The sequence below is a fragment of the Papio anubis genome, chromosome 3, assembly GCF_008728515.1.
Source record: "Papio anubis isolate 15944 chromosome 3, Panubis1.0, whole genome shotgun sequence".
Lineage (NCBI taxonomy): Eukaryota > Metazoa > Chordata > Mammalia > Primates > Cercopithecidae > Papio > Papio anubis.
Window position 1 is genome coordinate 146,410,425 of NC_044978.1, and position 26,454 is coordinate 146,436,878.

A 26,454-nucleotide genomic window follows, 5' to 3' on the forward strand; every position below is an offset into this window, starting at 1 on the left:
ATATCCATTCATGACCTTCTTTCCAAAAAATTCAAAAAGACTTTTTGCATCCATCGTTTTCCTTTGGTTTGAATATGGGACCATTCTCTTCAAGACAACGCAGGTTCTATGTCTCAACACTATCCCCGTTATTTCTCTCTCTTCATTCAAAAAATATTAAGTTTCTACCTTGTGACAAGCACATTTTTCTTTACCCACACTCAAACTGTAGCTGCCTCTGATTCTAAAGGCCCCTGAAACCTAGTTCTTCAAAATTGTCTCACAGCTCAACTGCCTTCTAAGGTACCACCTTTCAGTCCAATCTCTTTCATGAAACACACTGCCATGACTGACAGTAACATCTATAATATTGTTTTATTGTTGTTGTTGCTATTAAGTCAGTTAGAAAAGCCTACATGTCTACTGAAAAATATGCCTGTAAGTGTATCAGCAGAATATGTGGAAATTTACTGGCAGAGAAACTCAGACACAGAAAAGATATTAAAAAAAAAAAAAAAAACTAAAAATAAGTTTATGAAGGACATTCTCCAGTTATCTATTCATATTCATTAAGACTAGACTAGATACACCCAGGATCAAATAGAGGACACCCAACTAATAATATTAGAAGGCTAACGATTAAAATTTGGAAGAAGAAAAAAAAAACTAGCAAATAAAATAGATTAGGTGAAATCTTCTGGAATTTAAAGGTTAAGCAGGGATAGAGAGAAATTATGAAAACAATACTCTTCAAGGAGTGCCACTGAAACCATTACAAAGCTGCCTGTAACACTTGACTCCTGTCTCCCAGATTAAGGCACTCACAGCCTACCTTAACTACAGAAGGGATAAAGGTGTATATATGAGATCAAATAACTGATGGTACTCTATTTTGGAACAGAAAAGTCCCTGAAAACTTGAAGTTCTCTGACTACCAGTTGTCATCCTATACTCTCTTCCTTCAAATCACATATGTCTAAAAGCATTATTTAACAACATTCTATAATCCTGAATTTCCAACTACCAGTAAAATTAATATATTTAAGACTTTCATTCCATGAAATCAAGATCAATTATCTCTCTTTAACTCTGTGATCAAAGCTGAACTCATCTTTCTCCCACTCAAATTAGCTCTCCTCTACTACGTCAATAACTCACAATTTTGGAATCCTCTTTAATTTTTTCTTCTGTCTTTCAAAGAGATAGTCAAAGATGAAGGGACACCATAAAAAAAGTTTCCAGAGAAAATAGTGTTATTATTAGCTACACAAAGTTAGGAAAACTTAGTAAAAAGAAAACATTTTAGGGGTTACTAAAGATCTGTACTAAGCAAAGCATTTTGCATATATATTCACACTTGTGTTCAAATTCAGACATTATACTATTTTTTTAAAACCCAATTAAACCTCATACCTTGCCAAAAAAGATTTTCCAGATCCTGGAAGACCTCTGAGAAGAACAAGAACTAGTCCAACATAAGATGTCTTCTTTCTTACAACCTGAGAAACTGGGGTTTCTTGTACTTGATAAGCACTTGTTCCATCTTTATTTCTCCATACTTTTGTTGGGGAAGTGTGAGAAATAACTGAGGGTGGAAATGTGTAGTTCACAGATCTCCAGTGTGCAGCTGTGGTTACAACAGGAGCTACAAAGCCATGGTTTCCTTGGAAGAGGTCAAAAGCAGGAATCATTGGATTCCACATCGGTGGAGGTGGCGGAGGAGGCAACAGTAAGGGAAGAGGAGCAAGTACTGGGCAGTAACTCACATCTTTCCCCTTAGTTGGCAGTTCAGGATGTTTGTGTGGCTTGAAGTTGAACCCTTCGGAAGGCAGAAAAACATCAGAGACCCGAGTAGATTTTTGATCCCCACCCGTACCCGGTAAATCAAGCCCTGGAAGGTTTAAAGAAGCCTGAGGTTCGCTGGCATCCAAATCTACAGGAGCTTCAGAGAACTGAGCCTCAACACACTCAGATTCTAAAAGTTCTTTCTGTTTTTGATTGTGACTGCTACAGCCCACGAAGGAGTCACTTGCTACATTTAAAGAACTACTGAGAAGAGAATCTTCTGGGTAGTTACTTTCCAAAGCCAATGTGTTATCCTTTATAAAACATTTGGACTCGCTCAAAACAGAATGTGAAGGTAATGGGTTTAAACTTAACGTAGAGCCAGAATTGTCTAAATTTTCACTGTTCAAATTCATATTTTGTGTAGAAAAAATGGGACTCATATTACTTGAATCAGGATTTACAAACTCACTCAGGTCATTAAAACTATTAACATCTTGTGAAGGCAAAAATGAGTATACTTGGTCATCAGGAGAAGAGTTCAATTTCTCAAAAGCATTTTGTATTAAGGAATCCAGGTCTTCAGTTAGCTGCATGTCCAAAAATGAATCTATTTTTGAATCTTCACTCTCTTCTTCAGGATGTTTTTCCATTATTTCACTTTCTGCTGCACCTACTTGGTTCCCAGAAGCAACAAAACTTTGTGAAGATGATTCTTCTATCTTGGTATCAGTGGCAGATAATTCTAACAGACAATCCATAGCATTTTCAACTGTACAACAACAAGAATAATAACAACAACAAAAATATAGACAGAGAAAACAGATTTAATAATTTTATTAAAATCCAGCTAAAATTATATTGGATTTTGCATTGAACAAAATATAAATGTACAATGTTCATGTTATTTTTAAAAAATTTATATTTTACTAACATACCAAAGTCTGTAGTAGCAAAAAGTCTGAATGATGGAGACATGCAATCCTATTCTTTCAGGAAACAGTAATAAACCAAGCTAATAAACTATAATTAAATAAATATTATTTGCTGAATTTATTGAGTAAATGTATAGATATCTGTCATTGGATGTATTAGGCTTATTTGTAAAAGTCCTAAAGCCTGTTGATTAATTTAACAAATACCTATTGAATGTACACTTTTAAATATTAAGTATTTTATATATTCTCTTAGTAAATCTAATTTATTTACATGATCCATGCTATGAATTGCACTTAATACAAATATATTTATGAGTGTGTACTGCATATCAGAAATATTTTGTAAAAAAAAAATCTTTAATAGATTTTTTTTGCAGTCTAATAGAGAACTTTGCAGTCTACTAGAGATTAAAAACAATTATACTAGAGACAATTACATTGTAATATAATACAGATTAAATAATGCACACTTTTGGCCAGGCACAGTGGCTCATGCCTGTAATCCCAGCACTTTGGGAGGCTGAGGCAGGTGGATCACCTGAGGTCAGGAGTTAGAGACTAGCCTAGTCAACATGGCGAAACTCTGTCTCTACTAAAAATATAAAAATTAGCTGGGTGTAGTGGCAGCGCATGCCTGTAATCCCAGCTACTCAGGAGCCCGAGGTGGGAGAATTTCTTGAACCGGCAAGGCAGAGGTGGTAGTGAGCAGAGATCGAGCCACTGCACTCCAGCCTTGGTGACAGAGCGAGACTCCCTCTCAAAAATAAATAAATAAATAATGCACATTTTTGATAATGTACAAATGCCATAGAAGCACAAGGGAGAATAAGAAAAGATTTCACATAAGGTGATATGTGAACTGGGACTTGAAGATTAAAAAGTAACTTGCCAGACACAAGAGAAAAAAGGGTAAACCCAGGCTTGGCTCTCCCTAGAGGGAGGTTGATTGGGTAAAATTGGGAACAGTCCTGTATGCCATGTTAAGAAATATTAATTTTATTTTCGAAGGGAACTTGAAGGAAACTACCAGTCATAGCATTTCAGCTAGAAGTTTTATACACATCACCTCACTGAATCCTCAAATACTACCATGAGGTATATCATTCCTAGCAAACAGATGAAGAAATGAAGTTAAAAAGTACATTAACTTGGCCCAAGTCACACAGATAGTCAGTGACAGAGCCAGGACTGGTGTATCTGACTCCAATGCTGAGCTCTTTCTGTTATAACACAAATAGGGAGCCATTCGAAATTTTAAGGCCAGGTGTGGTGGCTCATGCCTATAATCCTAACATTTTGGGAGGCTGAGGCAGGTAGATCGCTTGAGACCAGGAGTTCAAGACCAGCCTGGGCAACATGGAAAAACCCTATCTCTACAAAAATTAGCCAGTGTGGTAGGGTGTCTGAGGTAGCAGAATCGCTTCAGCCCAGGAGGTGAAGGCTACAATGAGCCTCTAGTGAAAGTGATTAGATTACTGCACTCCAGCCTGGGCAACTGAGTGAGGCCCTATCTCAAAAAAAAAAAAAGGAAACCAAAAAAAAAAAAAAAAAAAATTAGAATTTTTAAGCATTTGAAGTTTGGAGCGAGGGGTTGTTTATGTTGTGTTTTGTCTTGCTGTTTTAAGAAAGGTAAGTCTGGAAACAGCACAGCAGAGTAAGTAACAGCTCTGGTCTGGAGTCAGAACACCAACATTTAAATCTCTACTGCTGGCTATGACACTTTCAACAAGTTAACGTCCCTAAACCTCGATTTTCTCATTTGTAATATGGGGATAATAAAAGCACCTACCTCATAGGTTGTTGTGAGGATTAAATGAGATAATCCATGAAAAAGTGCTGTGCACAAAGAACTGGCACCTAGTAAGCACCCAATTAATGTTCCCTTAAGAAGAAAAACAAAGAGGGATTGGAGGGGGCAAGCCTGGCAGAGACCAATTAGGAGATCATAGCAATACTACAAAGGACAGAAAACCTAAAAATGGAAGAAAAGAAAAAAAGGTTGGGGGGGCAGGGAGGGGGAAAAAAAAAGAAAGCAAACATAAGGAGTATTTCTATGAAAAAAATCTACATGACAGTAAAGTGACAGTAAAACCAGAAAAGATCAACTAAAAATTTAATGTGTATACAATGAAAAATTACACTAACACTAAGTAAAAGTAAATTAAAGACCAAGATGGATAGGTACTTATCACATAAAAAGAAAAGTCCTTATACAGATTGTTGGGAAAAATTAAAACCATGGTATAAAAAAAAACTTTTTTCAATGAATGAACAATTTACACAAGATTACAATAAACAACCATGTACAAAAATGTCCAACATTCCTCTTTATTAAATCAACACAAATAAAGAAAAATGCAATTTTATTCCTATTAAAACCTTAAAACACAGGCCAGGTGTGGTGGTTCACGCCTGTAATCCTAGCACTTTGGGAAGCTGAGGCAGGTGGATGACCTGAGGTCAGGAGTTCAAGACCAGCTTGGCCAGCATGACGAAATCCCATCTCTACTAAAAATACAAAAAAAGAAAATTAGCTGGGCATGGTGGCAGACGCCTGTAATCCCAGCTACTTGTAGAGCCTGAGGCAGGAGAATCACCTGAACCCGGGAGGCCGAGGTTGCAGAGAGCTGAGATGGCACCACTGCACTCCAGCCTGGGCAGCAAGAGCGAAACTCCATCTCAAAAAAAAAAAAAATCTTAAAACACTACTACACAATGTTGAAAAAGCTGAAGTGAAACCACTACACTTATGCAAGGCTGGTGGAATTACAAATCAGAACACCTCACTGGTAGGCAATTTAGGAGTATGCTTCCAAGAGCCAAAGCAGTTCTTACCCTGTGATGCAAGAAAATAAAGTTTTGGAACTAAGAAAAAAAAGCCAAAAGAAAGAAAAATATATTTTTTACCAAGATGTTCTCTGCAATATTAATTATTCGTGAAAAATGGAGATATAATTAAACTATAGCACAACAACTCAGTAGAATATTAGAAACCTGTTAAAAATACAGATTACAGCAACACAGACAAATGCTTATGTTAAGTTAAAAATACATAATACAAAATTCCACCACTCAAATCGCAAATGCTTATGAACAAGGTCTATAGAAGATTCTGGAAAACAAAAATAAGTTGTTTTGTTATGGTACAGGATGATGTGGATTTCTTGTAATTCTTCATTGCTGTATTAGTTTATATGCAACAATTAAATTTGAAACACATCAAAGGAAAATGTTGAAGTAATTTACAAAATTCAATATACTATCATTTCTGAGCATCATGCACTGCTGACAACTGGTTTTCTGCATACATAACTGGATAAGATATGCTCACATCACAGACCACACAATGACTGAAACTGGAAGTTTATAACACATTACCAAAACTTCCCAAATCTAGAATAATTTTATCTTATACTAATTATGGCTAGTAACAATACTAAGCATCAACATTTAATTACTCATCTAGCCAACTTACATAAACTCCCTTCTGTCTACATACTTGTAAACAATGTATGACAAGTTATTAATAACCTACCATACTGAAGACTTTACCAACAACAAAAAAATAAAACTCAATTGTCACCAAAAAAAAGTCCAATGAGGTGCATACTGTTATTTTTCTCCCTAACAGATTAGAAAACTGAGACTCAGAGAGATTAAGTGGCAGAGCTGGAAAACCAACCCAGGTTTCTTGACTCCAAAGTCAATGTTTTGAAATTATACTACTCTGCTAGCCTCAACTCTTAATCAGCTCTTATTTTCAAAATTATACTTACCTAGTTGCTTAATAGATATTTACTCAGTTCCTATTATGAGTCAGTTGCCATGTTATGGGCTGAAGATACAGGAGTAAAACAAAGTTTTTAAAACCTCTGTCTTTATGGAGCTTACATTAGAGGAGAGTGGTTCTCAACCAGGTACAATTTTGCCTCCCAGGGAACAAATGACAAGACATGGAGACATTTTTTATTGTCACACCTGGGTGGTAAGGAGCTACTGGCAACTAGTGTGTATAGGCCGGGGATGCTGCTAAACCTACAATGCATAGGAGAGCCACTCAAAAGAAAGGATTATGTAGCCTAAAGTGTCAATAGTGCCAGTCTGTTCTAGAGTAAAGATGAAAGAGATAGAATATGATATCTATACAAATACCTTACATTTAGAACTGCACATTTCTTAAGAGTAGAAACTATGTTTTATTCTTCATATCCCAAATACCAACTCAAATACCAACCTTAATAACTTGCCAACAGCAGATGATTAATAAATGATGAATAAAATAGAAATAAGACATTTTTCTATATTACTATTAATCATGGCATAGTACACAAAGTCTTCTTATAAGATGGACAGGGTTCAAACTAAACTTTTTCTCACCTTTGAAATCACATTCAGAAAGCATCAAATACACTACATCAGGATCCAGATCAGAAAACATCTCTGAGATACTGGTGAAGAGTTCTTCCTGATCAACTTTTGTCTCACCCATGGAAGGAAGAGTAGTGGTTGGCTCCTCACGACTAGCAACACTGGATACGATAACTTCCTTAGGGTTTGCAGTCTTCCGAAAAGGATTTCCCCCAAGATTTTTCCTTTTCCTTGGCATTCTGACTTCCAAAACTAAAATGTTTCCCTTTTCTTAGTTAAGATGTTTGATATTTAAGTCATAATTCAAACAAAATAGGGTTAAATATCTTGCACAATCCAGCAGTAAAAAGACCTAAAATAGAAAGCAATTAAAAACACTCAGACTATATATATTTCCATTTCTGAAATCGGAATGACATCTTTATTTAGCTCTAAGAAAGTACCACCAACTCTAACAACAGAGCTAAAAAGTAGTCAATTTCTCTCTCTCCAAAATATTCAGGTTTTGCCAGGATTGAACATGTTAAAAATTAAGATGTTAACAATATATATTTCAGAACAATGAATACACTGTTTCAATACATTTTTTCATTTTTAAAAACATGAAAGTCTTCATAAATATAATTAAAATGCGTACTGAACACCTATACTCAGATGTCCAATAGGCACCGTACATTTAACATGTCCAAAACAGCTCATCACCCCCTTCAAAACTGCTTTTCCCAGTCTTTCCCATCTCAGTTAGCGCAACTGTATCATTCCAATGACTCAGGCCAAAATCTTGGAATAATCCTTGACTCCTGTCATCCCACATGCAACTGGTAAGCCAATTTTGTCAATGTGACTCCCAAAACGTATCCAGAATACTATTATTCCTCACTGCCACCACCCTAGACTTAGCTACCACAGCCTCTTGCCTAAATTCCTAGAAGTCTCCTGTCTCTTGGTTTCCACCCTTGCCCCTTCAGTCTATTTAGCACCAAAGCCAGAGTGACTCAATTAAACCATAGGTTGGACCATGCCTTTCTTCTACTAAACTATCCACTAGCTCCCTAACTCAAGATAAAAGCTAGAGCCCTTAAAATGGCCCATAACCTGGACACTGGTCACCTCTGCACTGTCCTTTCCCTTAGCCACACTTAAGTCTCCTCGCTCTTCTTCAAACACACCAGCAATGTTCTCCCTTGGGAACCTTTACACCTTGGTTCCCTCTACAGAACCACTTTTCTCCAATTATCTCCTTATCACCTTCTTATCATTATTCAAATGTTAACTTCTCAAGACCTCAGTGCCTCAACACTATTTACCCCACTTTCCTACTTGAATTTTCTCCACAGGACTTATTGTTTTCTTACATAGCATATGTTTTATACATGTATTATATTTACCACCCATATTCCAATAAAGTGTAAGCTCCACAAGGGCAGGGACTCATATCTGGAATAGAACTACAGGCAGTCTACTTGTTTTCTCTGCTTGAATATACCTAACAAACATTTCAAACTTAACATATCCAAAACTAAATGTCTAATATATTTCCCAAAATCTGCTCTAATCATTGGTCTGACACCTGTCATCTTTAACCCATATTCCAACCTCTTACCTGTTCTCCCTCTTACCTTGTCCCCCTATAGTCTATTTTCAATATACCAGCCAGACTGAGCTTTATACAATGTAAAAAGGGTCTGATCTAAACCCCTACATGTTCTCCACATCACTCAGAGACAAAGCTAAAGTTCTTACAATGGCCTATCTGTCTGCTAGCCTTTGATATACTCTTCCTCAAGATATCTGCACAGCTAAGTCCTGTACTCCTGCAAATTTTTGTTCAAGTGTCACATTCAATGATTTCTCTCTTGATTATCCAACTGAAAACCATATACCCTGCTCCCTCTGCCCTAATCTCTCCTTTCCTGCTAACTATCCATGGCCCTTATCGTCTTCTATTACATTATAAAATTTACCTTTTAATTAAATTTGTGTCATAGCTCTCTCCACCTTCCGGAACTGCACTGTCAATATGGCAGCCACCGGCCACATGTTCCTATTTAAATTTAAATTAATTACAATTAAATAAAAGTACACTTATATATTAATATCAGATGTAAGTAGAATTCAGAGCTAAGAAAATTATCACAGACAAAGAAGGGCACTGTGTAATGATAAAGGATCAGGCCATCAAAAAGATATAGCAGGCTGGGTGCAGTGGCTCACAGCTGTAATCCCTGCACTCTGGGAGGCCAAGGTGGGTGGATTACCTGAGGTCAGGAGTTTGATTCCGGCCTGGCCAACATGGTGAAACCCTGTCTCTACTAAAATACAAACATTAGCCAGGCGTGGTGGCCTGTGCCTGTAATCCCAGCTACTCAGGAGGCTGAAACAGGAGAACTGCTTGAACCCGGGAGGCACAGGTTGCAGTGAGCCAAGATAGTGCCATTACACTCCAGCCTGGGCAACAAGAGCAAAACTCCATCTCAAAAAAAAAAAGATACAGTAACCCTGGCCAGACTCAGGGGATGGTGCCTATAATCCCAGCACAGTGGACAATGGGCAGGAGGATCACTTGAGGTGAGGAGTTTGAGACTAACCTGGCCAAAATGGCAAAACTCTGTCTCTACTAAAAATACAAAAAGAACTAACCTGTAGTCCCGGCTATTCGAGAGACTAACCACAGGAGAATCGCTTGAACCCAGGACACAGAGGGTGCAGCGAGCCAAGATCATGCCACTGCACTCCAGCCTGGGAGACAAAATGAGACTGTCTCAATTAAAAAAAAAAAAAAAAAAGGCCAGGCATGTAGCTCATGCCTATAATCCCAGCACTTTGGGAGGTCGAGGCGGGTGGATCACCTAAAGTCGGGAGTTTGAGACCAGCCTGACCAACATGGAGAAACCCTGTCTCTACTAAAAATACAAAATTAGCCAGGCGTGGTGGCGCATGCCTGTAATCCCAGCTACTTGAGAGGCTGAGGCAGGAGAATCACTTGAACCCAGGAGGCGGAGGTTGCAGCGAGCTGAGATCACACCATTGCACTCCAGCCTGGGCAACAAGAGTGAAACTCCATGTCATAAATAAATAAATAAATATAAATAAAAAATATATAGCAACCCTAAATGTATATGCACTAAACAGAGCTACAAAATAAGTGAAGCTAAAACTGAAAGGAGAAATAGACAAATTCACAATTATAGTTGGAGACTTCAACATCACTCTATCAACAGTAGACAGTAAATCAGCAAAGATATAGAACTCAACAACACCAATAATTAAGGATCTAATCTATACTTACAGAACAGTCCACCCAACAACAGCAGAATACACACTCTTTTCAAGTATTAACAGAAGACATACCAAGATAGATCATATCCTAAGCTAAAACCAAACCACAACAAATTTAAAAGAATTGATATCACACAGGTATGTTTTCCAACCACAATGGAATCAAACTAGAAATCAATAACATAAAAATTTCCAAGCAATATACATCTAAATAATACATGGGTCAATGATGAAGTCTCAAAGAAAATTTTAAAAATATAATAAATTGAATGCCAATGAAAATATACCACATCAAAATTTGTAGGCCAGGTGTGGTGGCTCACGCCTACAATCCCAGCACCATGGGAGACTGAGGTGGGTAGACCACTCTGAGCTCATGAGATCGAGACCATCCAGGGCAATATGGTGAAACCCCGTCTCTACTAAAAGTACAAAAATTAGCTGGGTGCGGTGGCTCACGCCTGTAATTGCATCACTTTGGGAGGCCGAGGTAGGTGGATCACCTGAGGTCAGTTCAAGACCAGCCTGGCCAACATGATGAAATCCCGTCTCTACTAATAATACAAAAGTTAGCCAGGCGTGCTGGTGAGCACACTGAAGAAACAGAAACAGGAGAATCGTTTGAAACCAGGAAGCAGAGGTTACAGTGAGCCAAGATAGCACCATTGCACTCCAGCCTGCGCGACAAGAGAGAAACTCTGTCTCCAAAAGTAAATAAATAAATAATAATAAAAATACAAAAATTAGCCGGGCAAGGTGGCGCGCAACTATAATCCCAGCTACTCAGGAGGCTGAGGCAGGAGAATTGCTTCAACTCGGGAAGGTTGCAGTGAGCTAAAATCGAGCCACTGCACTCCAGCCTGGGCAACAGGGTGAGACTCTGTCTCAAAAAAAAAAAAATTGTAGAACATGGTTAAAGCAGTGATAACAGGAAAATCTATAGCACTAAATGCATACATTAGAAAAGAAGTCTCAAATGAATAATCTAAGCCCCCACCATAAGAACCTAGAAAATGAAGGGCAATATAAACTCAAACCCATCAGAAAAAAGAAAATAATAAAGAGTAGGCCAGGCATAGTGGCTCGTGCCTGTAATCCCAGCACTTTGGGAGGCTGAGGCGGGTGGATCACCTGAGGTCAGGAGTTTCAAACCAGCCTAGCCAGCATGGTAAAACCTCTTCTCTACTAAAAATACAAAAATTAGCTGGGCATGGTGGCAGGCACCTGTAATCCTAGCTACTCAGGAGACTGAGGCAGGAGAATCGCTTGAACCCAGAAGGCAGAGGTTGCAGTGAACTGAAATTGCACCATTGCATTCCAGCCTGGGTGACAAAAGCAAGACTCCGTCTTGAAAAAAAAAGGCAGGCCAAGCACGGTGGCTCACACCTGTAATCCCAGCACTTTGAGAGGCCAACGTGGGTGGATCACCTGAGGTCAGGAGTTCGAGACCAGCCTGCCCAATATGGTGAAACCCCGTCTCTACTAAAAATACAAAAATTAGCTGGGCGTGGTGGTGCACACCAGTAGTCCCAGCTACTTGGGAGGCTGAGACAAGACAATCGTTTGAACCCAGGAGATGGAGGTTGCAGTGAGCCAGGATTGTGTCACTGCACTCCAGCCTGAGCAACAGAGCAAGACTCTGTCTTAAAAAATAATAATAATAATAAAAATATTAATAATAAATAGATAACAAATAAATTGTAAACAGAAAACAATGAGAAAATTCAATGAAATAAATTGTTGGTTTACCAAAATGATCAATAAAACTGAAAGACTAGCAAGACTGACAAAAAAGAAGACAGAAATTACCAATATCAGGAATGAAAAAGGGATATTACTATAGACTTCGCAGATATCAAAAGGCTAATAAAGTAAACTATGAACACACAAAAGTTTGACAATTTATATGAAATGGACCAATGTCTCAAAAAACACAAGTATCACAACTTATCCAATAAGACATAGATAAAATCACTATAATTTATAAAGGAATTTAATTCATAATTTAAAAAAAAAAAAAAAATTTCCAGGGCCAAATAGCTTCAATGGAAAATTCTAACAAATATTTTTAGGAAAAAATAATACTAATCCTACATAATCTCTTCCAGAAAGTAAGAAAACACTCCCAATCCATTTTATGATGCTAATATTATCCTGATACCAAAAACAGACAAAGCCAGTACAAAAAAACTACAAACCAATACTCATGACTACAGACACAAAAATCCTTAGCAAAACACTAGCAAATAAAATTCAGCAATATATATTTCATTTGTGTTTTTTTTTTTATTTTTGACACAGGGTCTTGCTCTATCACCTAGGCTGCAGTACAGTGGATATCATTGTTTTTATATATTGCTGAATTTTGGCAGGGCATAGTAGTTCACACCTACAATCCCAGAACTTTAGGAGGCTGAGTTGGGAGGATTGCTTGAGCCCAGGAGTTCAGGACCAGCCTGGGCAATAGAGTGAGACCTCAACTCTACAAAAAATTTTAAAATTAGCCAAGCGTAGTGGTACGTACCTGTGGTCCCAGGTACTGGGGGGCAGGGTGAGGTAAAAGGATCACTTAGGCCCAGAAGATTGAGGCTTCAGCGAGCCATGATCACACCACTACACTGCAGCCTGAGCAACAGCAACACCCTGTCTTGAAAAAAAAAAAAAAAAGGATTGTATACTATAATGAAATGGGGTTTATTACAGGAAAGCAAGGCTAGTTCCATATTCAAAAATCAGTATAATCCACCATCTTAATGGGTGAAAGAATCATATTAATCAATGCAGAAAATAATGACAAAATTCAATACCATTCATGGTAACTACCAGAAAAACAGGAACAAAAATATTCTCAACCTGATAAGAGCACCTACAAAAACCTACAGCTAACATTGTATTCATAATGAAATACTAAACGCTTTCTTCCTAGCATCAGGAAAAAGGCAAGATGTCTGTTCTCACCAATTTTATTCAAAATAATGCTTATAGCCCATGAAATAAGAAAAAGAAAGAAAAGAAAACATATACAGATTAGGGAAGAAGAAACAAAAGTGTCCCTATTTCCAGATAACATGGTTATCTGTGTATTATAGAAAATCCCAAGTAATCTACAAAATCTCCAACAAGAAAGTGAGTTTAACAAGGGTGCAAGATACAAGATAAATATATAAAAGCAACTGCATTTATATATACTAGCAAAAAATACATACTAGCAAAAAACACACAGACACTGAAATTAAAGAAACAATACCCTTCACAATTGCTAAAAAACAAAACAAAACAAAACAAACAAACAAAAAAAAACAGAAATACACTAAGTCCTCACTTATTGCCATCAATAGGATCTTGTAAACTACAACTTTTTTTTTTGAGACTGAGTCTCACTCCGTTGCCCAGGCTGGAGTGCAATGACGTGATCTTGGCTCACTGCAACCTCCACCTCCTGGGTTCAAGCGATTCTCCTGCCTCAGCCTCCTGAGTAGCTGGGTTTACAGGCACATGCCACCACACCCAGCTAATTTTTGTATTTTTAGTAGAGATGGGGTTTCACCATGTTGACCAGGCTGGTCTCGAACCCCTAACCTCAGGTGATCAGCCTGCCTCAGCCCCCCGAAGTGCTGAGATTACAGGCGTGAGTCACCACTCTTGGCTATAAACTACAACTTTAAACAAAACAATACATAACCAATTTTTTTCCTCATCAACATAACAGAATGACGTTGAATGAAAGTACTGTTCAAGGACCTGATATATGTAGTTTCACTTAAAATCAGTTTCCAAAAACCTATCGATGATGTTATGTGAGGACTTCCTATATTTCAGTACGTAGGTATAAATCTAAGAAAACAAGTACAAAACTTAATATGCTGAAAACTATGAAAGAAATGTTCAAAGACGGGAAGACAACACATATGTCAATTCTTCCCCAAATTGATACATAAGTTTAAGAAAATGCCTACCAGGGCCGGGCGCAGTGGCTCACGCCTGTAATCCCAGCACTTTGGGAGGCCGAGGCGGGTGGATCACTAAGTCAGGAGATGGAGACCATCCTGGCTAACATGGTGAAACCCTGTCTCTACTAAAAATACAAACATTAGCTCAGCATGTTGGCAGCCGCCTGCAATTCCAGCTACTCGGGAGCTGAGGCAGGAGGATTGCTTGAATCCAGCAGGCAGAGGTTGCAGTGAGCTGAGATCGAGTCATCGCACTCCAGGCCTGGGTAACAAGAGCAGGGTAACAAGAGCAAAACTCCATCTAAAAATTAAAAAACTCCTGGCCTAAAATATTCCTCCTGCCTCAGCCTCCCAAAGTGCTGGGATTACAGGTGTCAGCAGCATACTTGGCTAGATTACACTTCTTTATACCAACAACAATTAGAAAATAAAATTAAATCAAATGATCAGTTCTCAGTTCTTGTCTTGCTAGACCTATCAGCAGCATCTACACAGCTGATGAATCTCTCCCCCAAGAACCGGCTTTCTTCTCCTGAGGACACTGCCACTCTCAAGATTTTCGCATCTCTCAACTTGGAAACAATGGAGTGTTCCAGAGTTCAGTCCTAGGGTCTATTCTTTTCCCTCTACAAAAAACTTAAAAATTAGCCAGGCATGGTGGCATGCCTGTAATTCCAGCGACTCTGGAAGCTGAGGGAGGAGGATCACTTGACTCCAGGAGTTGGAGGCTGCACTGAGCTATGATTGTGCCACTGAACTCCAGCCTTGGTGACAGAGTGAGACCCCATCTCTTAAGAAAAACAATAAAAAATAAATCCTATCAACATGCTAACAAATTTACATCTTCAGCCAGCAACTCTTCTCTGACTCTAGACCCACATCAAACTATTCACTGAACATCTCTACGTTGTGTATCTAAAAAACGTATCAGGCTGGGCGAGGTGACTCAGGCCTGTAATCCCAGCACTTTGGGAGGCTGAGGCGGGCAGATTGCCTGAGGTTAAGACCAGCCTCATCAACATGGCGAAACCCCGTCTCTATTAAAAATATAAATTAGCTGGGTGCGGTGGCTCATGCTTGTAATCCCAGCACTTTGGGAGGCCGAGGCAGGTGGACCATGAGGTCAGAAGTTCGAGACCAGCCTGGCCAACACAGTGAAACCCCCGTCTCTACTAAAAACATAAAAATTAGCTGGGCGTGGTGGTGGGCGCCTGTAATCCCAGCTACTCAGGAGGCTGAGGCAGGAGAATCGCATGAACCTAAGAGGCAGAGGTGGCAGTGAGTTGAAATTGCACCACTGCATTCCAGCCTGGGCGACACAGCGAGACTCCATCTCAAAAGATAAAAATAAAAAAGGCCGGGTGCTGTGGCTCACGCCTGTAATCCCGACACTTTACGAGGCCAAGGCAGGCAGATCACCTGAGGTTGGGAGTTCGAGATCAGCCTCACCAACATGAAGAAACCCCGTCTCTACAAAAAATACAAAATTAGCCGGGCATGGTGGCCCAGCTACTCAGGAGGCTAAGGCAGGAGAATCGCTTGAACCCGGGAGGCGGAGGTTGCAGTGAGCCAAGATCATGCCACTGCACTCTAGCCTGGCGACAGAGAGAGACTCTGTCTCAAAAAAAAAAAAAAAAAAAAAAAAAAAAAAAAGGCTGGGCGCGGTGGCTCACGCCTGTAATCCCAGCATTCTGGGAGGCCGAGGCGGGTGGATCACCTGAGGCTGGGAGTTCGAGACCAGCCTGACCAACATGGAGAAACCCCATCTCTCCTAAAAATACAAAATTAGCCAGGCGTGGTGACGCATGCCTGTAATCCCAGGTACTCGGGAGGCTGAGGCAGGAGAATTGCTTGAACCCGGGAGGCAGAGGGTGCAGTGAGTCGAGATTGCGCCATTGCACTCCAGCCTAGGCAACAAGAGCAAAACTCCGTCTCAAAAAAAAAAAAAAAAAATTAGCTGGGCGTGGAAGCGCATGCCTGTAATCCCAGCTACTTGCGAGGCTGAGCCGGGAGAATCACTTGACCCCGGGAGACGGAGGTTGCAGTGAGCTGAGATTGTGCCACTGCACTCCAGTCTGGACAAAAGACCAAGACTCCATCTCAGAGGAAAAAAAATTAAAAAACCTCAAACCAGGCATGTCTAAAAGTGACCTGATTCTCTACTGCCACCCTGCCCTATCTACAGTAATTGCAATCTCAGCTGATGGCAATTTCTACTTGTTGAAGCCAAAAACTAATAGTCATTTCTGCCTATTCTTTCCCTCAAACCTAATCACTCAGCAATTCCTACCAGTTGTAAATTCAAAATAAGCCAGGCATGGTGGCTCACGCCTGTAATTCCAGCACTTTGGGAGGCCAAGGCAGATGGATTACCTGAGGTCAGGGGTTGGAGACCAGTCTGGGCAACATGACGAAACCCCGTCTCTACTAAAAGTACAAAAATTAGTTGGGAGTGGTGGCACATGCCTGTAATCCCATCTACACTCAGGAGGCTGAGGCAGGAGAACCCAGGAGGGGGAGGTTGCAGTGAGCTGAGATCATGCCACTGCACTCCAGTCTGGGTGACAGAATGAGACTCTGTCTAAATGAATGAATGAATAATAAATTCAAAATACATTTAAAATCATCACCTTCACCACCACTACCATCCATATCAAAGGTAATGTCATGGATTGGTTTTAAGTGTGGGAGCTCCCAAATTTCTACTTATACCAGCTTTATTAAAATATAATATGCAAACCATAAAATTCACCATTTCAAAGTGTACAATTCAGTAGTTTTCAGTACATTCAGAGTTGTAAAACCATCACCACGAATTCCAGAACATTTCTATTATCTCAAGAAGAAACCCCGCAACCCATTAGCAACCATGCCCATTCCTCCCTCTCCTATCCCCTGGCAACCACGAATCTACTTTTGTATCTACAGGTTTACCTATTCTAGGCATTTATATGAACAGAATTTTATAATATAAAACATGGCCTTTTGTGACTGGCTCCTTTTGCTTGGCATGTTTTCCAGGTTCATCCATGTTGTAGCCTGTATTGGTACTTCACTGATATTGCTAGGAAATATTGCATGGTACAGATATAACACATTTTATGTATACATGCATCAGGTGAGGGACATTTGGGTTGTTTCTACTTTTTGGCTATAGTGAATAATGTTGCTGTGAACATTTGTATAAGAGTTTTCTGTGGACACATTTTCATATCTCTTAAGTATATATCTAAGAGTGGAATTGCTAGTTCATATGGTAACTCCATGTTTAACCTTTTGAGGAACTGCCAGATAGTTTTCCAAAGCAGCTGCACCAATTTCAGCTTCCACCAGCAATGTGAGGGCTCTGATTTCTCTAATCCTCACCAACACCGTTACTGTCCATTGTTTTGTTTTGGGTTTGTTTTTTTCATTTTTACCTTTTGTTTTTTTTTCTTTTTCTACGCACGCCCCCAAACGCTTCATAATACAGAACAGGCACAAAGCGTGGGCTGAAGTATATATGGGGTAGGTTTACTCTATCTCCTCTTTCTATACAGTCAGTGTAAGAATACAGCCTGTGGTTAAGCACCAGGAGGTGTTGGGTTTGTTATTTGTTTGGTTAGGCTTTTTGGTTGGTTTTTTTGGAGACAGATTCTCACTATGTTGCACACACTGGTCTCGAAGTCCTGGGCTCAAGGAACTCTTCCACATAACCCTGGTGGTATCTAGCTGTGGTTTTGATTTGCATTTTCCTAAGGACAAATGTTGTTGACCATCTTTACATATTCTTTTTCTTTTTCTTTTTCTTTTTGAGACAGAGGCTTGCTCTGTTGCCCACGCTGGAGTGCAGTGGCGTGATCTCAGCTCACTGCAAGCTCCACCTCCCAGGTTCATGCCATTCTCCTGCCTCAGCCTCCCAAGTAGCTGGGACTACAGGCGCCCGCCACCACGCCCAGCTAATTTTTTGTATTTTTAGTAGAGACAGGGTTTCAGTGTGTTAGCTAGGATGGTGTTGACCTCGTGACCTCGTGATCCGCCCACCTCGGCCTCTCAAAGTGCTGCGATTACAGGTGTGAGCCACCACACCTGGCTACCATCTTTACATGTTCTTATTGGCATTTATATACTTCTTTGAATAAATGTCTGTTTGGATTATTTTGCCCATTTGTAAATTGGGTTGTTTCTATTATTAAGCTGAACCCAGGATTGTTAGATTATTGAATACAACATCTCTTTAGATTGATATAATGGAAGTTTAGGCAGCCATTTAAAAAGACTATGTTTTAAATAGTTTTTTTTTTGAGACAGGGTCTCACTCTGTCGCCCAGGCTGTAGTACAGTAGCGCCATCTTGGCTCACTGCAGCCTCCACCTCTTGGGTTCAAGCAATTCTCCTGCCTCAGCCTCCCAATTTGCTGGGACTACTGTCGCTCGCTACCATGCCCAGCTTATTTTATTATTTTTTTTGAGATGGAGTTTCGCTCTTGTTGCCCAAGCTAGATTGCAATGGCACAATGGTGCAATCTCAGCTCGCCGCAACCTCTGCCTCCCGGATTCAAGCGATTCTCCTGCCTCAGCCTCCCTAGTAGCAGGGATTACAGGCATGTAATAGCTGGGATTACAGGCATGAGCCACCACATCCGGCTAATTTTGTATTTTTAGTAGAGACGGGGTTTCTCCATGTTGGTCAGGCTGGTCTCAAACTCCCAACCTCAGGTGATCCACCCGCCTCAGCCTCCCAAAGTGATGGGATTACAGGCGTGAGCCACTGCACCCAGCCTTATTTTTGTATTTTTTAGGAGTGATGGGGTTTCGCCACATTGGCCAGGCTGGTCTTAAACTCCTGACCTCAGGTAATCCACCTGTCTCAGCCTCCCAAAATGCTGGGATTAAAGGCATGAGCCACTGTGCCCAGCCTGTTTTGGATAATATTTAACTGTAGTTTTTTGGTTTTGTTTTTTCGAGACGGAGTCTCACACTGTCACCTGGGCTGGAGTACAATGGCACAATCTCAGCGCACTGCAATGTCCAGCTCCCGCATTCAAGCAATCCTCCTGCCTCAGCCTCCCTAGTAGCAGGGATTACAGGCATGCAGCACCACGCCCTGCTAATTTTTGTATATTTAGTAGAGACAGGGTTTCAACATGTTGGTCAGGTTGGTCTTGAACTCCTGACCTCAGGTAATGCGCTCACCTCAGCCTCCCAAAGTGCTGGGATTACAGGCGTGAGCCACCTCACCTGGGCTTCACTGTAGTTTTTTAAAAGAGAATGTTAGAAATGAAAGCAAGACACTCAACTAAATATAATCTACCCAGACACACAAAAGGGACTGAATTAGATTAGACCAGAAAAGAAATGTCTGGATAATAGAATCATAGGTGATTTTGTTTTTTATATACTTTTTTATATGGTACTTTTGCATTTTCCACATAAACCATAATAAATGCATTTTTTTCATAATCAGGAAAAAATCATTATTATAAATTAAAGGTGAATCATGGACTTCCCGCTATACTTCCTCCAGTTTGCAAGCTATATATCCCTTCCATTCCCTTTTTTTCACTTTGTCTATTTGTATGTAAAAAGATCTAAACATATAGGCAGTTTTAGGGTCCAAATAATGTTTAGTGTATTAAAGAAAATTCTGGCCGGGCACGGTGGCTAATGCCTGTAATCCCAGCACTTTGGGAGGCCGAGGTGGGCAGATCACGAGATCAGGAGATCGAGACCATCCTGGCTAAACCAGTGAAACCCCGTCTCTATTAATAACACACACAAAAAAAATTAGCCGGGAGTGGTGGCGGGCACCTCTAGTCCCAGCTACTCAGGAGGCTGAAGCAGGAGAATGGCATGAACCCGTGAGGTGGAGCTTGCAGTGAGCCAAGACCGCACCACTGCACTCCAGCCTGGCAAGACTCCGTCTCAAAAAAAAAAAAAAAGAAAATTCTTATGTATAAAAACATATACAGGCCAGGCACGCAGGCCAGGCATGGTGACTAACGCCGGTAATCCCAGCACTTCGGGAGGCCGAAGCAGGAGGGTCACTAGGTCAGGAGATCGAGACCAGCCTGGCCAACATGGTGAAACCCTGTCTTTACTAAAATACAAAAAATTAAATGGGCGTGGTGGCGCACTCCTGTAGTCCCAGCTACTCGAGAGACGAGGCAGGGGAATTGCTTGAACCTAGGAGGCAGAGGTTGCGGCCAGCCGAGATCGTGCCACTGCACTCCAGCCTGGCAACAGAGCAAGACTCCGACTCAAAAAAAAAAAAATTATATAAATACATATAAATATAAATATATAAATACATAAATATAAATATATGTAAATATATGTTTACATATATATTTATATGTAGATAGCTGACACTATCTTCCAATCACCTGTTCTACTTATAAATCCAGTTTATCTCAATCCCACATATTCCACTGTATTTAACTATTCCACTGGGTTTAACTATTTTATCATCTAATCTTACGTATCTTTCTTTTTTCATAATGAAAGCCTCATCATTAATACATTAAACAACCTTTTATAGCTTCTTCATATATATACCTGACCTAAACAGAGTGTATTTGAAAAGGATATAGAAAATAAGACTGCATAAGTAAGATTTGATATATTATGGAGAAATGTGAATGGACTGGCTCAAATGAACAATGTAAAAACAAATATACTCCCCGCTCCCGTCCTCAAAACAAATAATTATTAACAATACCATGAATATATGCATTTTTCAAATTATTCTGCCTCTATTATATAATTTTAACCTGATGTAAAATCTAATCAATAAATACTTGCTCACTGATTATCATCGTAATATTCCAACATGGTAAGCAGAGGTCTTACCAACTCTAGATTTTTGTTTTTGTTTTTGAGACAATCTCCCTCCGTCACCCAGGCTGAACTGCAGTGGCATGATCTCAGCTTACTGCAGCCTCAATTGCCCATGCTTAAGTGATCCTCCTGCCTCAACCTCCCAAGCAGCGAGGGCTATGGGCACATGTCAGCATTTTGGAAGGCCAAGGTAGGAGGATCATTTGAGCTCAGGAATTCAAGACCATCCTGGGCAACACAGCAAGAGCCTATCTCTAAATAAATAAATAAACAAAAAATACAAAACCTTCCCACTGAAAACCACATCATCAATACTAAAAAAAAAAAAAAGCACTATATCAGGCCAGGCACAGTGGCTTATGCTTATAATCCCAGAACTTTGGGAGGCTGAGGCAGGAGGATCACTTGAGGTCAGGAGTTCAAGACCAGCCTGGCCAACATGGTAAAACCCCGTCTCTACCAAAAATACAAAAATTAGCCGAGTGTGGTGGTGTACACTTGTAATCCCAACTATTCAGGAGGCTGAGGTTGGAGAATCGCTTGAGATCGTGCCACTGCACTCAAGCCTGGGCAACAGAGTGAGACTCCTCTCTAAACAATTAAAAAAATGAGAAAATAAAAATTGAAAAGCACCATATCATTATTCAAGATACACAATTTTATTACAGATTTTCTTAAAAAAACAAAATGCAGTATCCTAAAAATCACAAACTTTACTATTGATACTAATTCTGAGGCCAAACACAGGTGGCTTATCCCTGTAATCCCAGCACTCTGGGAGGCCAAGGTGGGCGAACTGCCTGACCCCAGGAGTCCAAGACCAGCCAGGGAAACATTATAAAACCCGTCTCTACAAAAAAATACAAAACAATTAGCTGGGCGTAATGGTGCACACCTGTAGTCCCTGCTACTTGGGAAGCTAAGGTGAGAGGATCAGTTGAGCCAATGAAGTCAAGGCTGCACTGAGACATGAGCATGCCACTGTACTCCAGCCTGGGTGACACAGCGAGACCCTGACTCAAAGAAAAAGTTTAAAACAAAAGATATTAATTCCAAGCTTGCTATGCTACCATACACAAGTCAAGAAACTTAAAAAACCATTAAATATTTAGGAATATTGGGCTGGACACGGTGGCTCACGCCTGTAATCCCAGCACTTTGGGTGGCCGAGGCAGGTGCATCACCTAGGCCAGGAGTTCACGACCTGCCTGGCCAACATGGTGAAACTCCGTCTCTACTAAAGATACAAGAAGTAGCCGGTCATAGTGGCACATGACACTAGTCCCAGCTACTCGGGACAATGAAGCATGAGAATCTCTTGAATCCAGGAGGCTGAAATTCTGCCACTGCATTCCAGCCTGGGCAATAAGACTGTCTCCAAAAAAAAAAAATATATATATATATATATATATATATATATGCGCGCGCGCGCGCGCGCACACACACACACACACACATTTAGAAATATTCAACATCAGAAGCTTTAAAATCTAATTCAAAAAGGTACAACCTGCATTTTTTTAAGTATTTTATCTAAAAAGAACCTTATCAGCTATACAAATATTTATACAGTTTTTATACTGAAGCTAGAAATATGGAACACTTCACGAATCTGCGTGTCATATCTTTGCACAGAGGCCATGCTCATCTTCTCTGTATCATTCCAATTTTAGGAAATGTGCTATACTCCCTATCATTTTATAAATAAATCTGTTATATGTAGTACATGGCAAGGACAAGTAAGTTTGAATAACTTACCTCGGTGGAATAATATCCAGAAAATAACAGATCTCTATAACAATCAAAAAAGATATTGTGGCCGAGTGCGGTGGCTCACGCCTGTAATCCTAGCACTTTGGGAGGCTGAGGTGGGTGGATCACTTGAGGACAGAAGTTTGAGACTAGCCTGGTCAACATAGTGAAACCCCATCTCTACTAAAAATACAAAAATTAGAAGGGTGTGGTGGCCGGTGCCTGTAATTCCAGCTACTCAGGTGACTGAGGCAGGAGAATCACTTGAATCCAGGAGGCAGAGGTTGCGGTGAGCCGAGATCGCGCCACTGCACTCCAGACTGGACGACAGAGCGAGATTCTGTCTCAAACAAACAAACAAAAAAGATATTCTGGCCAGGCACAGTGGCTCACGCCTGTAATCCCAGCACTCTGGGAGGCTGAGGCGGGCAGATCACTTGTTGGGAGTTCAAGACCAGCCTGGGCAACATGGTAAAACCCTGTCTCCACTAAAAATACAAAAATTAGCCAGGCATGGTGGTACACACCTGTAGTCCCAACTACTCAGGAGAATGAGGCAGGAGAATTGCTTGAACCCAGGAGGCAGAGGTTGCAGTGAGCTGAGATTACACCACTGCACTCCAGCCTGGGCAACAGAGCAAGACTCTCAAAAAAAAAAAAACAATATATATACACACACACACACACACACACACACACACATACACAGACCCACATATGTATATTCTACATAATATTCAATATCAACCAACTAGGAATAATAGGCCTAAGAAAACTGATACTAAGAATCAAATATTTAGCTCCTTAAGACCATCAAAAAAGAAACAAACAAAAAAATATATCTATATGTAATATATAGGGAACCCAAACACAGCATGCTCCCAAACACAATCAGCAAACAACTTCCTCAGAAAGAGAAGCTACCAAAAACCAGTATCATCAATGTCTTTCCCATGGATTAAGTTACCTACAAGATGATTTCAAAATACTACTGTGATAAGAAAAAGGTAGATGGTAAAATCTCATGAGATACCAAAAGTATGTCACTAAAAAAGGTATTTTTGGGCCGGGCGTGGTGGCTCACTCCTGTAATCCCAGCACTTTGGGAGGCCGAGGCGGGTGGATCACGAGGTCAGGAGATTGAGACCATCCTGGCTAACACGGTGAAACCCCTCTCTCTACTAAAAGTACAAAAAATTAGCCAGGCGTGGCGGCATGCGCCTATAGTCCTGAGGCAGGAGAATGGCGTGAACCTGGGAGACGGAGTTTGCAGTGAGCCAAGATCACGCCACTGCACTCCAGTCTGGGCCACAGAGCAAGACTCCATCTCAAAAAAAAAGGTATTTTTGGCTTTTTTTTGACACAAAGTCTCCCTCTGTCACCTAAGCTGGAGTGCAGTGACACCATCTGAGCTCAATGCAACCTCCACCTCCCAGGTTCAAGGGATTTTCCTGCCTCAGTCTCCCAAGTAGCTGGGACCACAGGTGAGGGCCACCACACCTGGCTAATTTTTGTACTTTTAGTAGAGACAGGGTTTCACCATGATGGCCAGGCTGGCCTCAAACTCTTGACCTCAAGTGATCCTCCTGCCTTAGTGTCCCTAAGTACTGGGATTACAGGCAGGAGCCACCGTACCTGGCCAAAAAATACTTTTTATAGAAAATGTAACCAAATTAAGTAACCAATAATCTTTAAATATATCTATCAGGGGCAGGCATGATGGCTCACACCTCTAATTCGAACACTTTGGGAAGCCAAAGGAAGAGGATTGCTTAAGCCCAGGAGTTCAAGATAAGCCCGGGCAACATAGGGAAAACATATCTCTACGAAAAATTTAAAATTAGCTGGGTCTGGTGGCACATGCCTGTCGTCCCAGCTGCTCAGGAGGCTGAGGTAGGAGGATTGTTTGGGCCTGAGAGGCCAAGGCTGCAGTAGGCAGTAATCAAAGCACTGCATTCCAGCCTGGGCAACAAAGCAAAACCCTGTCTCACACAAACAAACAAAAAGAGAAATATTTATCTATCTGTTATAACATTCTAAACACTTAGGAAAACAGTATAAATTATCACAGAAATCATCCTTTGGAATACTATGCAGTAATAAAAAAAATTAGGTGGAATATAGAAACAAGATGTGTAGGCCTGGTACGGTGGCTCATGCCTGTAATAACCCCAGCACTTTGGGAGGCCAAGGCAGGCGAATCATGAGGTCAGGAGTTCTAGACCAGCCTGGCCAATGTGGTGACACCTCGTCTCTACTAAAAATACAAAAATTAGCCGGGCATGGTGGCATGCACCTGTAGTCCCAGGTACTCGGGAGGCTAAGGCAGAAGAATCGCTTTAACCAGGAGGCAGAGGTTGCAGTGAGCCCCACTGCACTCCAGCCTAGGCAACAGAGCAAGACTCCATGTCAAAAACATAAATAAATAAAAGAAAAGCTGTGCAAAAATGAGACAGACCTCTAGGACATGTTGTTAAATGTTAAAGCCAGTTGCTGAAAAATATGTATCTTTAATTCCAAGTGTATTTCTGTATAATACATCAGCACTTTCTATAATTTCCATCTATATGTGTTTATTTTTACAACTAACAATGTTTCTTGAGAACATGGATCATGATATATACTCCAAAATGGTACTATGCATAGTAACACACGTAAAACAGGTAGACAAATATTTACGGATAGCTAACAATATGTAAAATACGAAGAAGCAAGATTAGCCTTTTTTTTTTTAAGCCTTTTTTTTTTTTTTTGACAGAGTCTCACTCTGTCGCCCAGGCTGGAGTGCAGTGGCAAGAGCTCAGCTCACTGTAGCCTCTGCCTCCCAGGCTCAAGCAATCTGTGTGTCTCAGCCTCTCAAGTAGCTGGGACTACAGGTGCATGCCACCATGTCCTGCTAATTTTTGTATTTTTAGTGGAGACAGGGTTTTGCCATGTTGGCCAGACTGGTCTCGAACTCCTGGCCTCAAGTGATCTGCCTGCCTCATCCTCCCAAAATGCTGGGATTACAGGTGTGAGGCACCGTACCTAGCCAAGATTGGCCTTTAAGAAGCAGAGAAAGGCCAGGCGCAGTGGCTCACTCACGCCTGTAATCCCAGCACTTTGGGAGGCCGAGACAGGCGGATCACGAGGTCAGGAGATCGAGACCATCCTGGCTAGCACAGTGAAACCCCGTCTCTACTAAAAATACAAAAACAAAAATTAGGCGGGCGCCTGTGGTCCCAGCTGCATGGGAGGCTGAGGCAGGAGAATGGCCAGAACCCAGGAGGCGGAGCATGCAGTAAGCGAGATCACGCCACTGCACTCCAGTCTGGGCAACAGAGGTGACTGGCCTCCAAAAGCAGAAACGAAAACACTCATTAAAATAGAAAAACCAACACCACAATTCAGTCTCTAATGCTCTCAGTGAACATGTCTACACCTCACCATGCTCTTGGAAAATCTCTAGTAACAAAAATCTGTGGATTATACTTCCCTTCATGAGGTGTTATTTTAGTCCCTGGGCCATATAAGTAAAAGCTCAGGAAACCCGTGTAGGCCAGGCATGGCGGCCCCAACCCGGGCCGGGTCCCAAGCACCCCATAC

At 40.7% G+C, this 26,454-nt stretch overlaps 1 protein-coding gene, 1 non-coding gene and 1 pseudogene across 11 annotated transcripts in view; all 3 read right to left on the bottom strand.

Annotated features, from left to right (window-relative positions):
* N4BP2 (NEDD4 binding protein 2) overlaps positions 1–26,454 on the bottom strand; it is a 97,872-nt gene that overhangs the window by 52,063 nt on the left and 19,355 nt on the right. For 6 of the 10 annotated variants that reach the window (XR_004182804.1, XR_004182805.1, XM_031664647.1 and 3 more), the window contains 3 exons: positions 9,035–9,114; positions 7,080–7,422; positions 1,393–2,536 (listed from right to left, as the gene is read on the bottom strand). Coding sequence is in view for 8 of the 10 variants with exons in the window: in XM_031664647.1 (XP_031520507.1) it covers positions 1,393–2,536; positions 7,080–7,308 (1,373 nt within the window). In the remaining 2 variants the exon portion in view is untranslated. Of the gene's footprint in view, positions 1–1,392; positions 2,537–4,491; positions 4,585–7,079; positions 7,423–9,034; positions 9,115–12,873; positions 12,997–26,454 lie in introns of all 10 variants that reach the window. The other 4 variants (XM_031664643.1, XM_031664648.1, XM_031664642.1 and 1 more) reach the window with 4 other exon arrangements.
* Positions 17,744–17,879, bottom strand: LOC116274342. Its single transcript, XR_004182968.1, has one exon. It is a non-coding gene; the product is annotated as a small nucleolar RNA SNORA51 (small nucleolar RNA).
* LOC116274273 lies at positions 22,706–22,804 on the bottom strand (annotated as a pseudogene).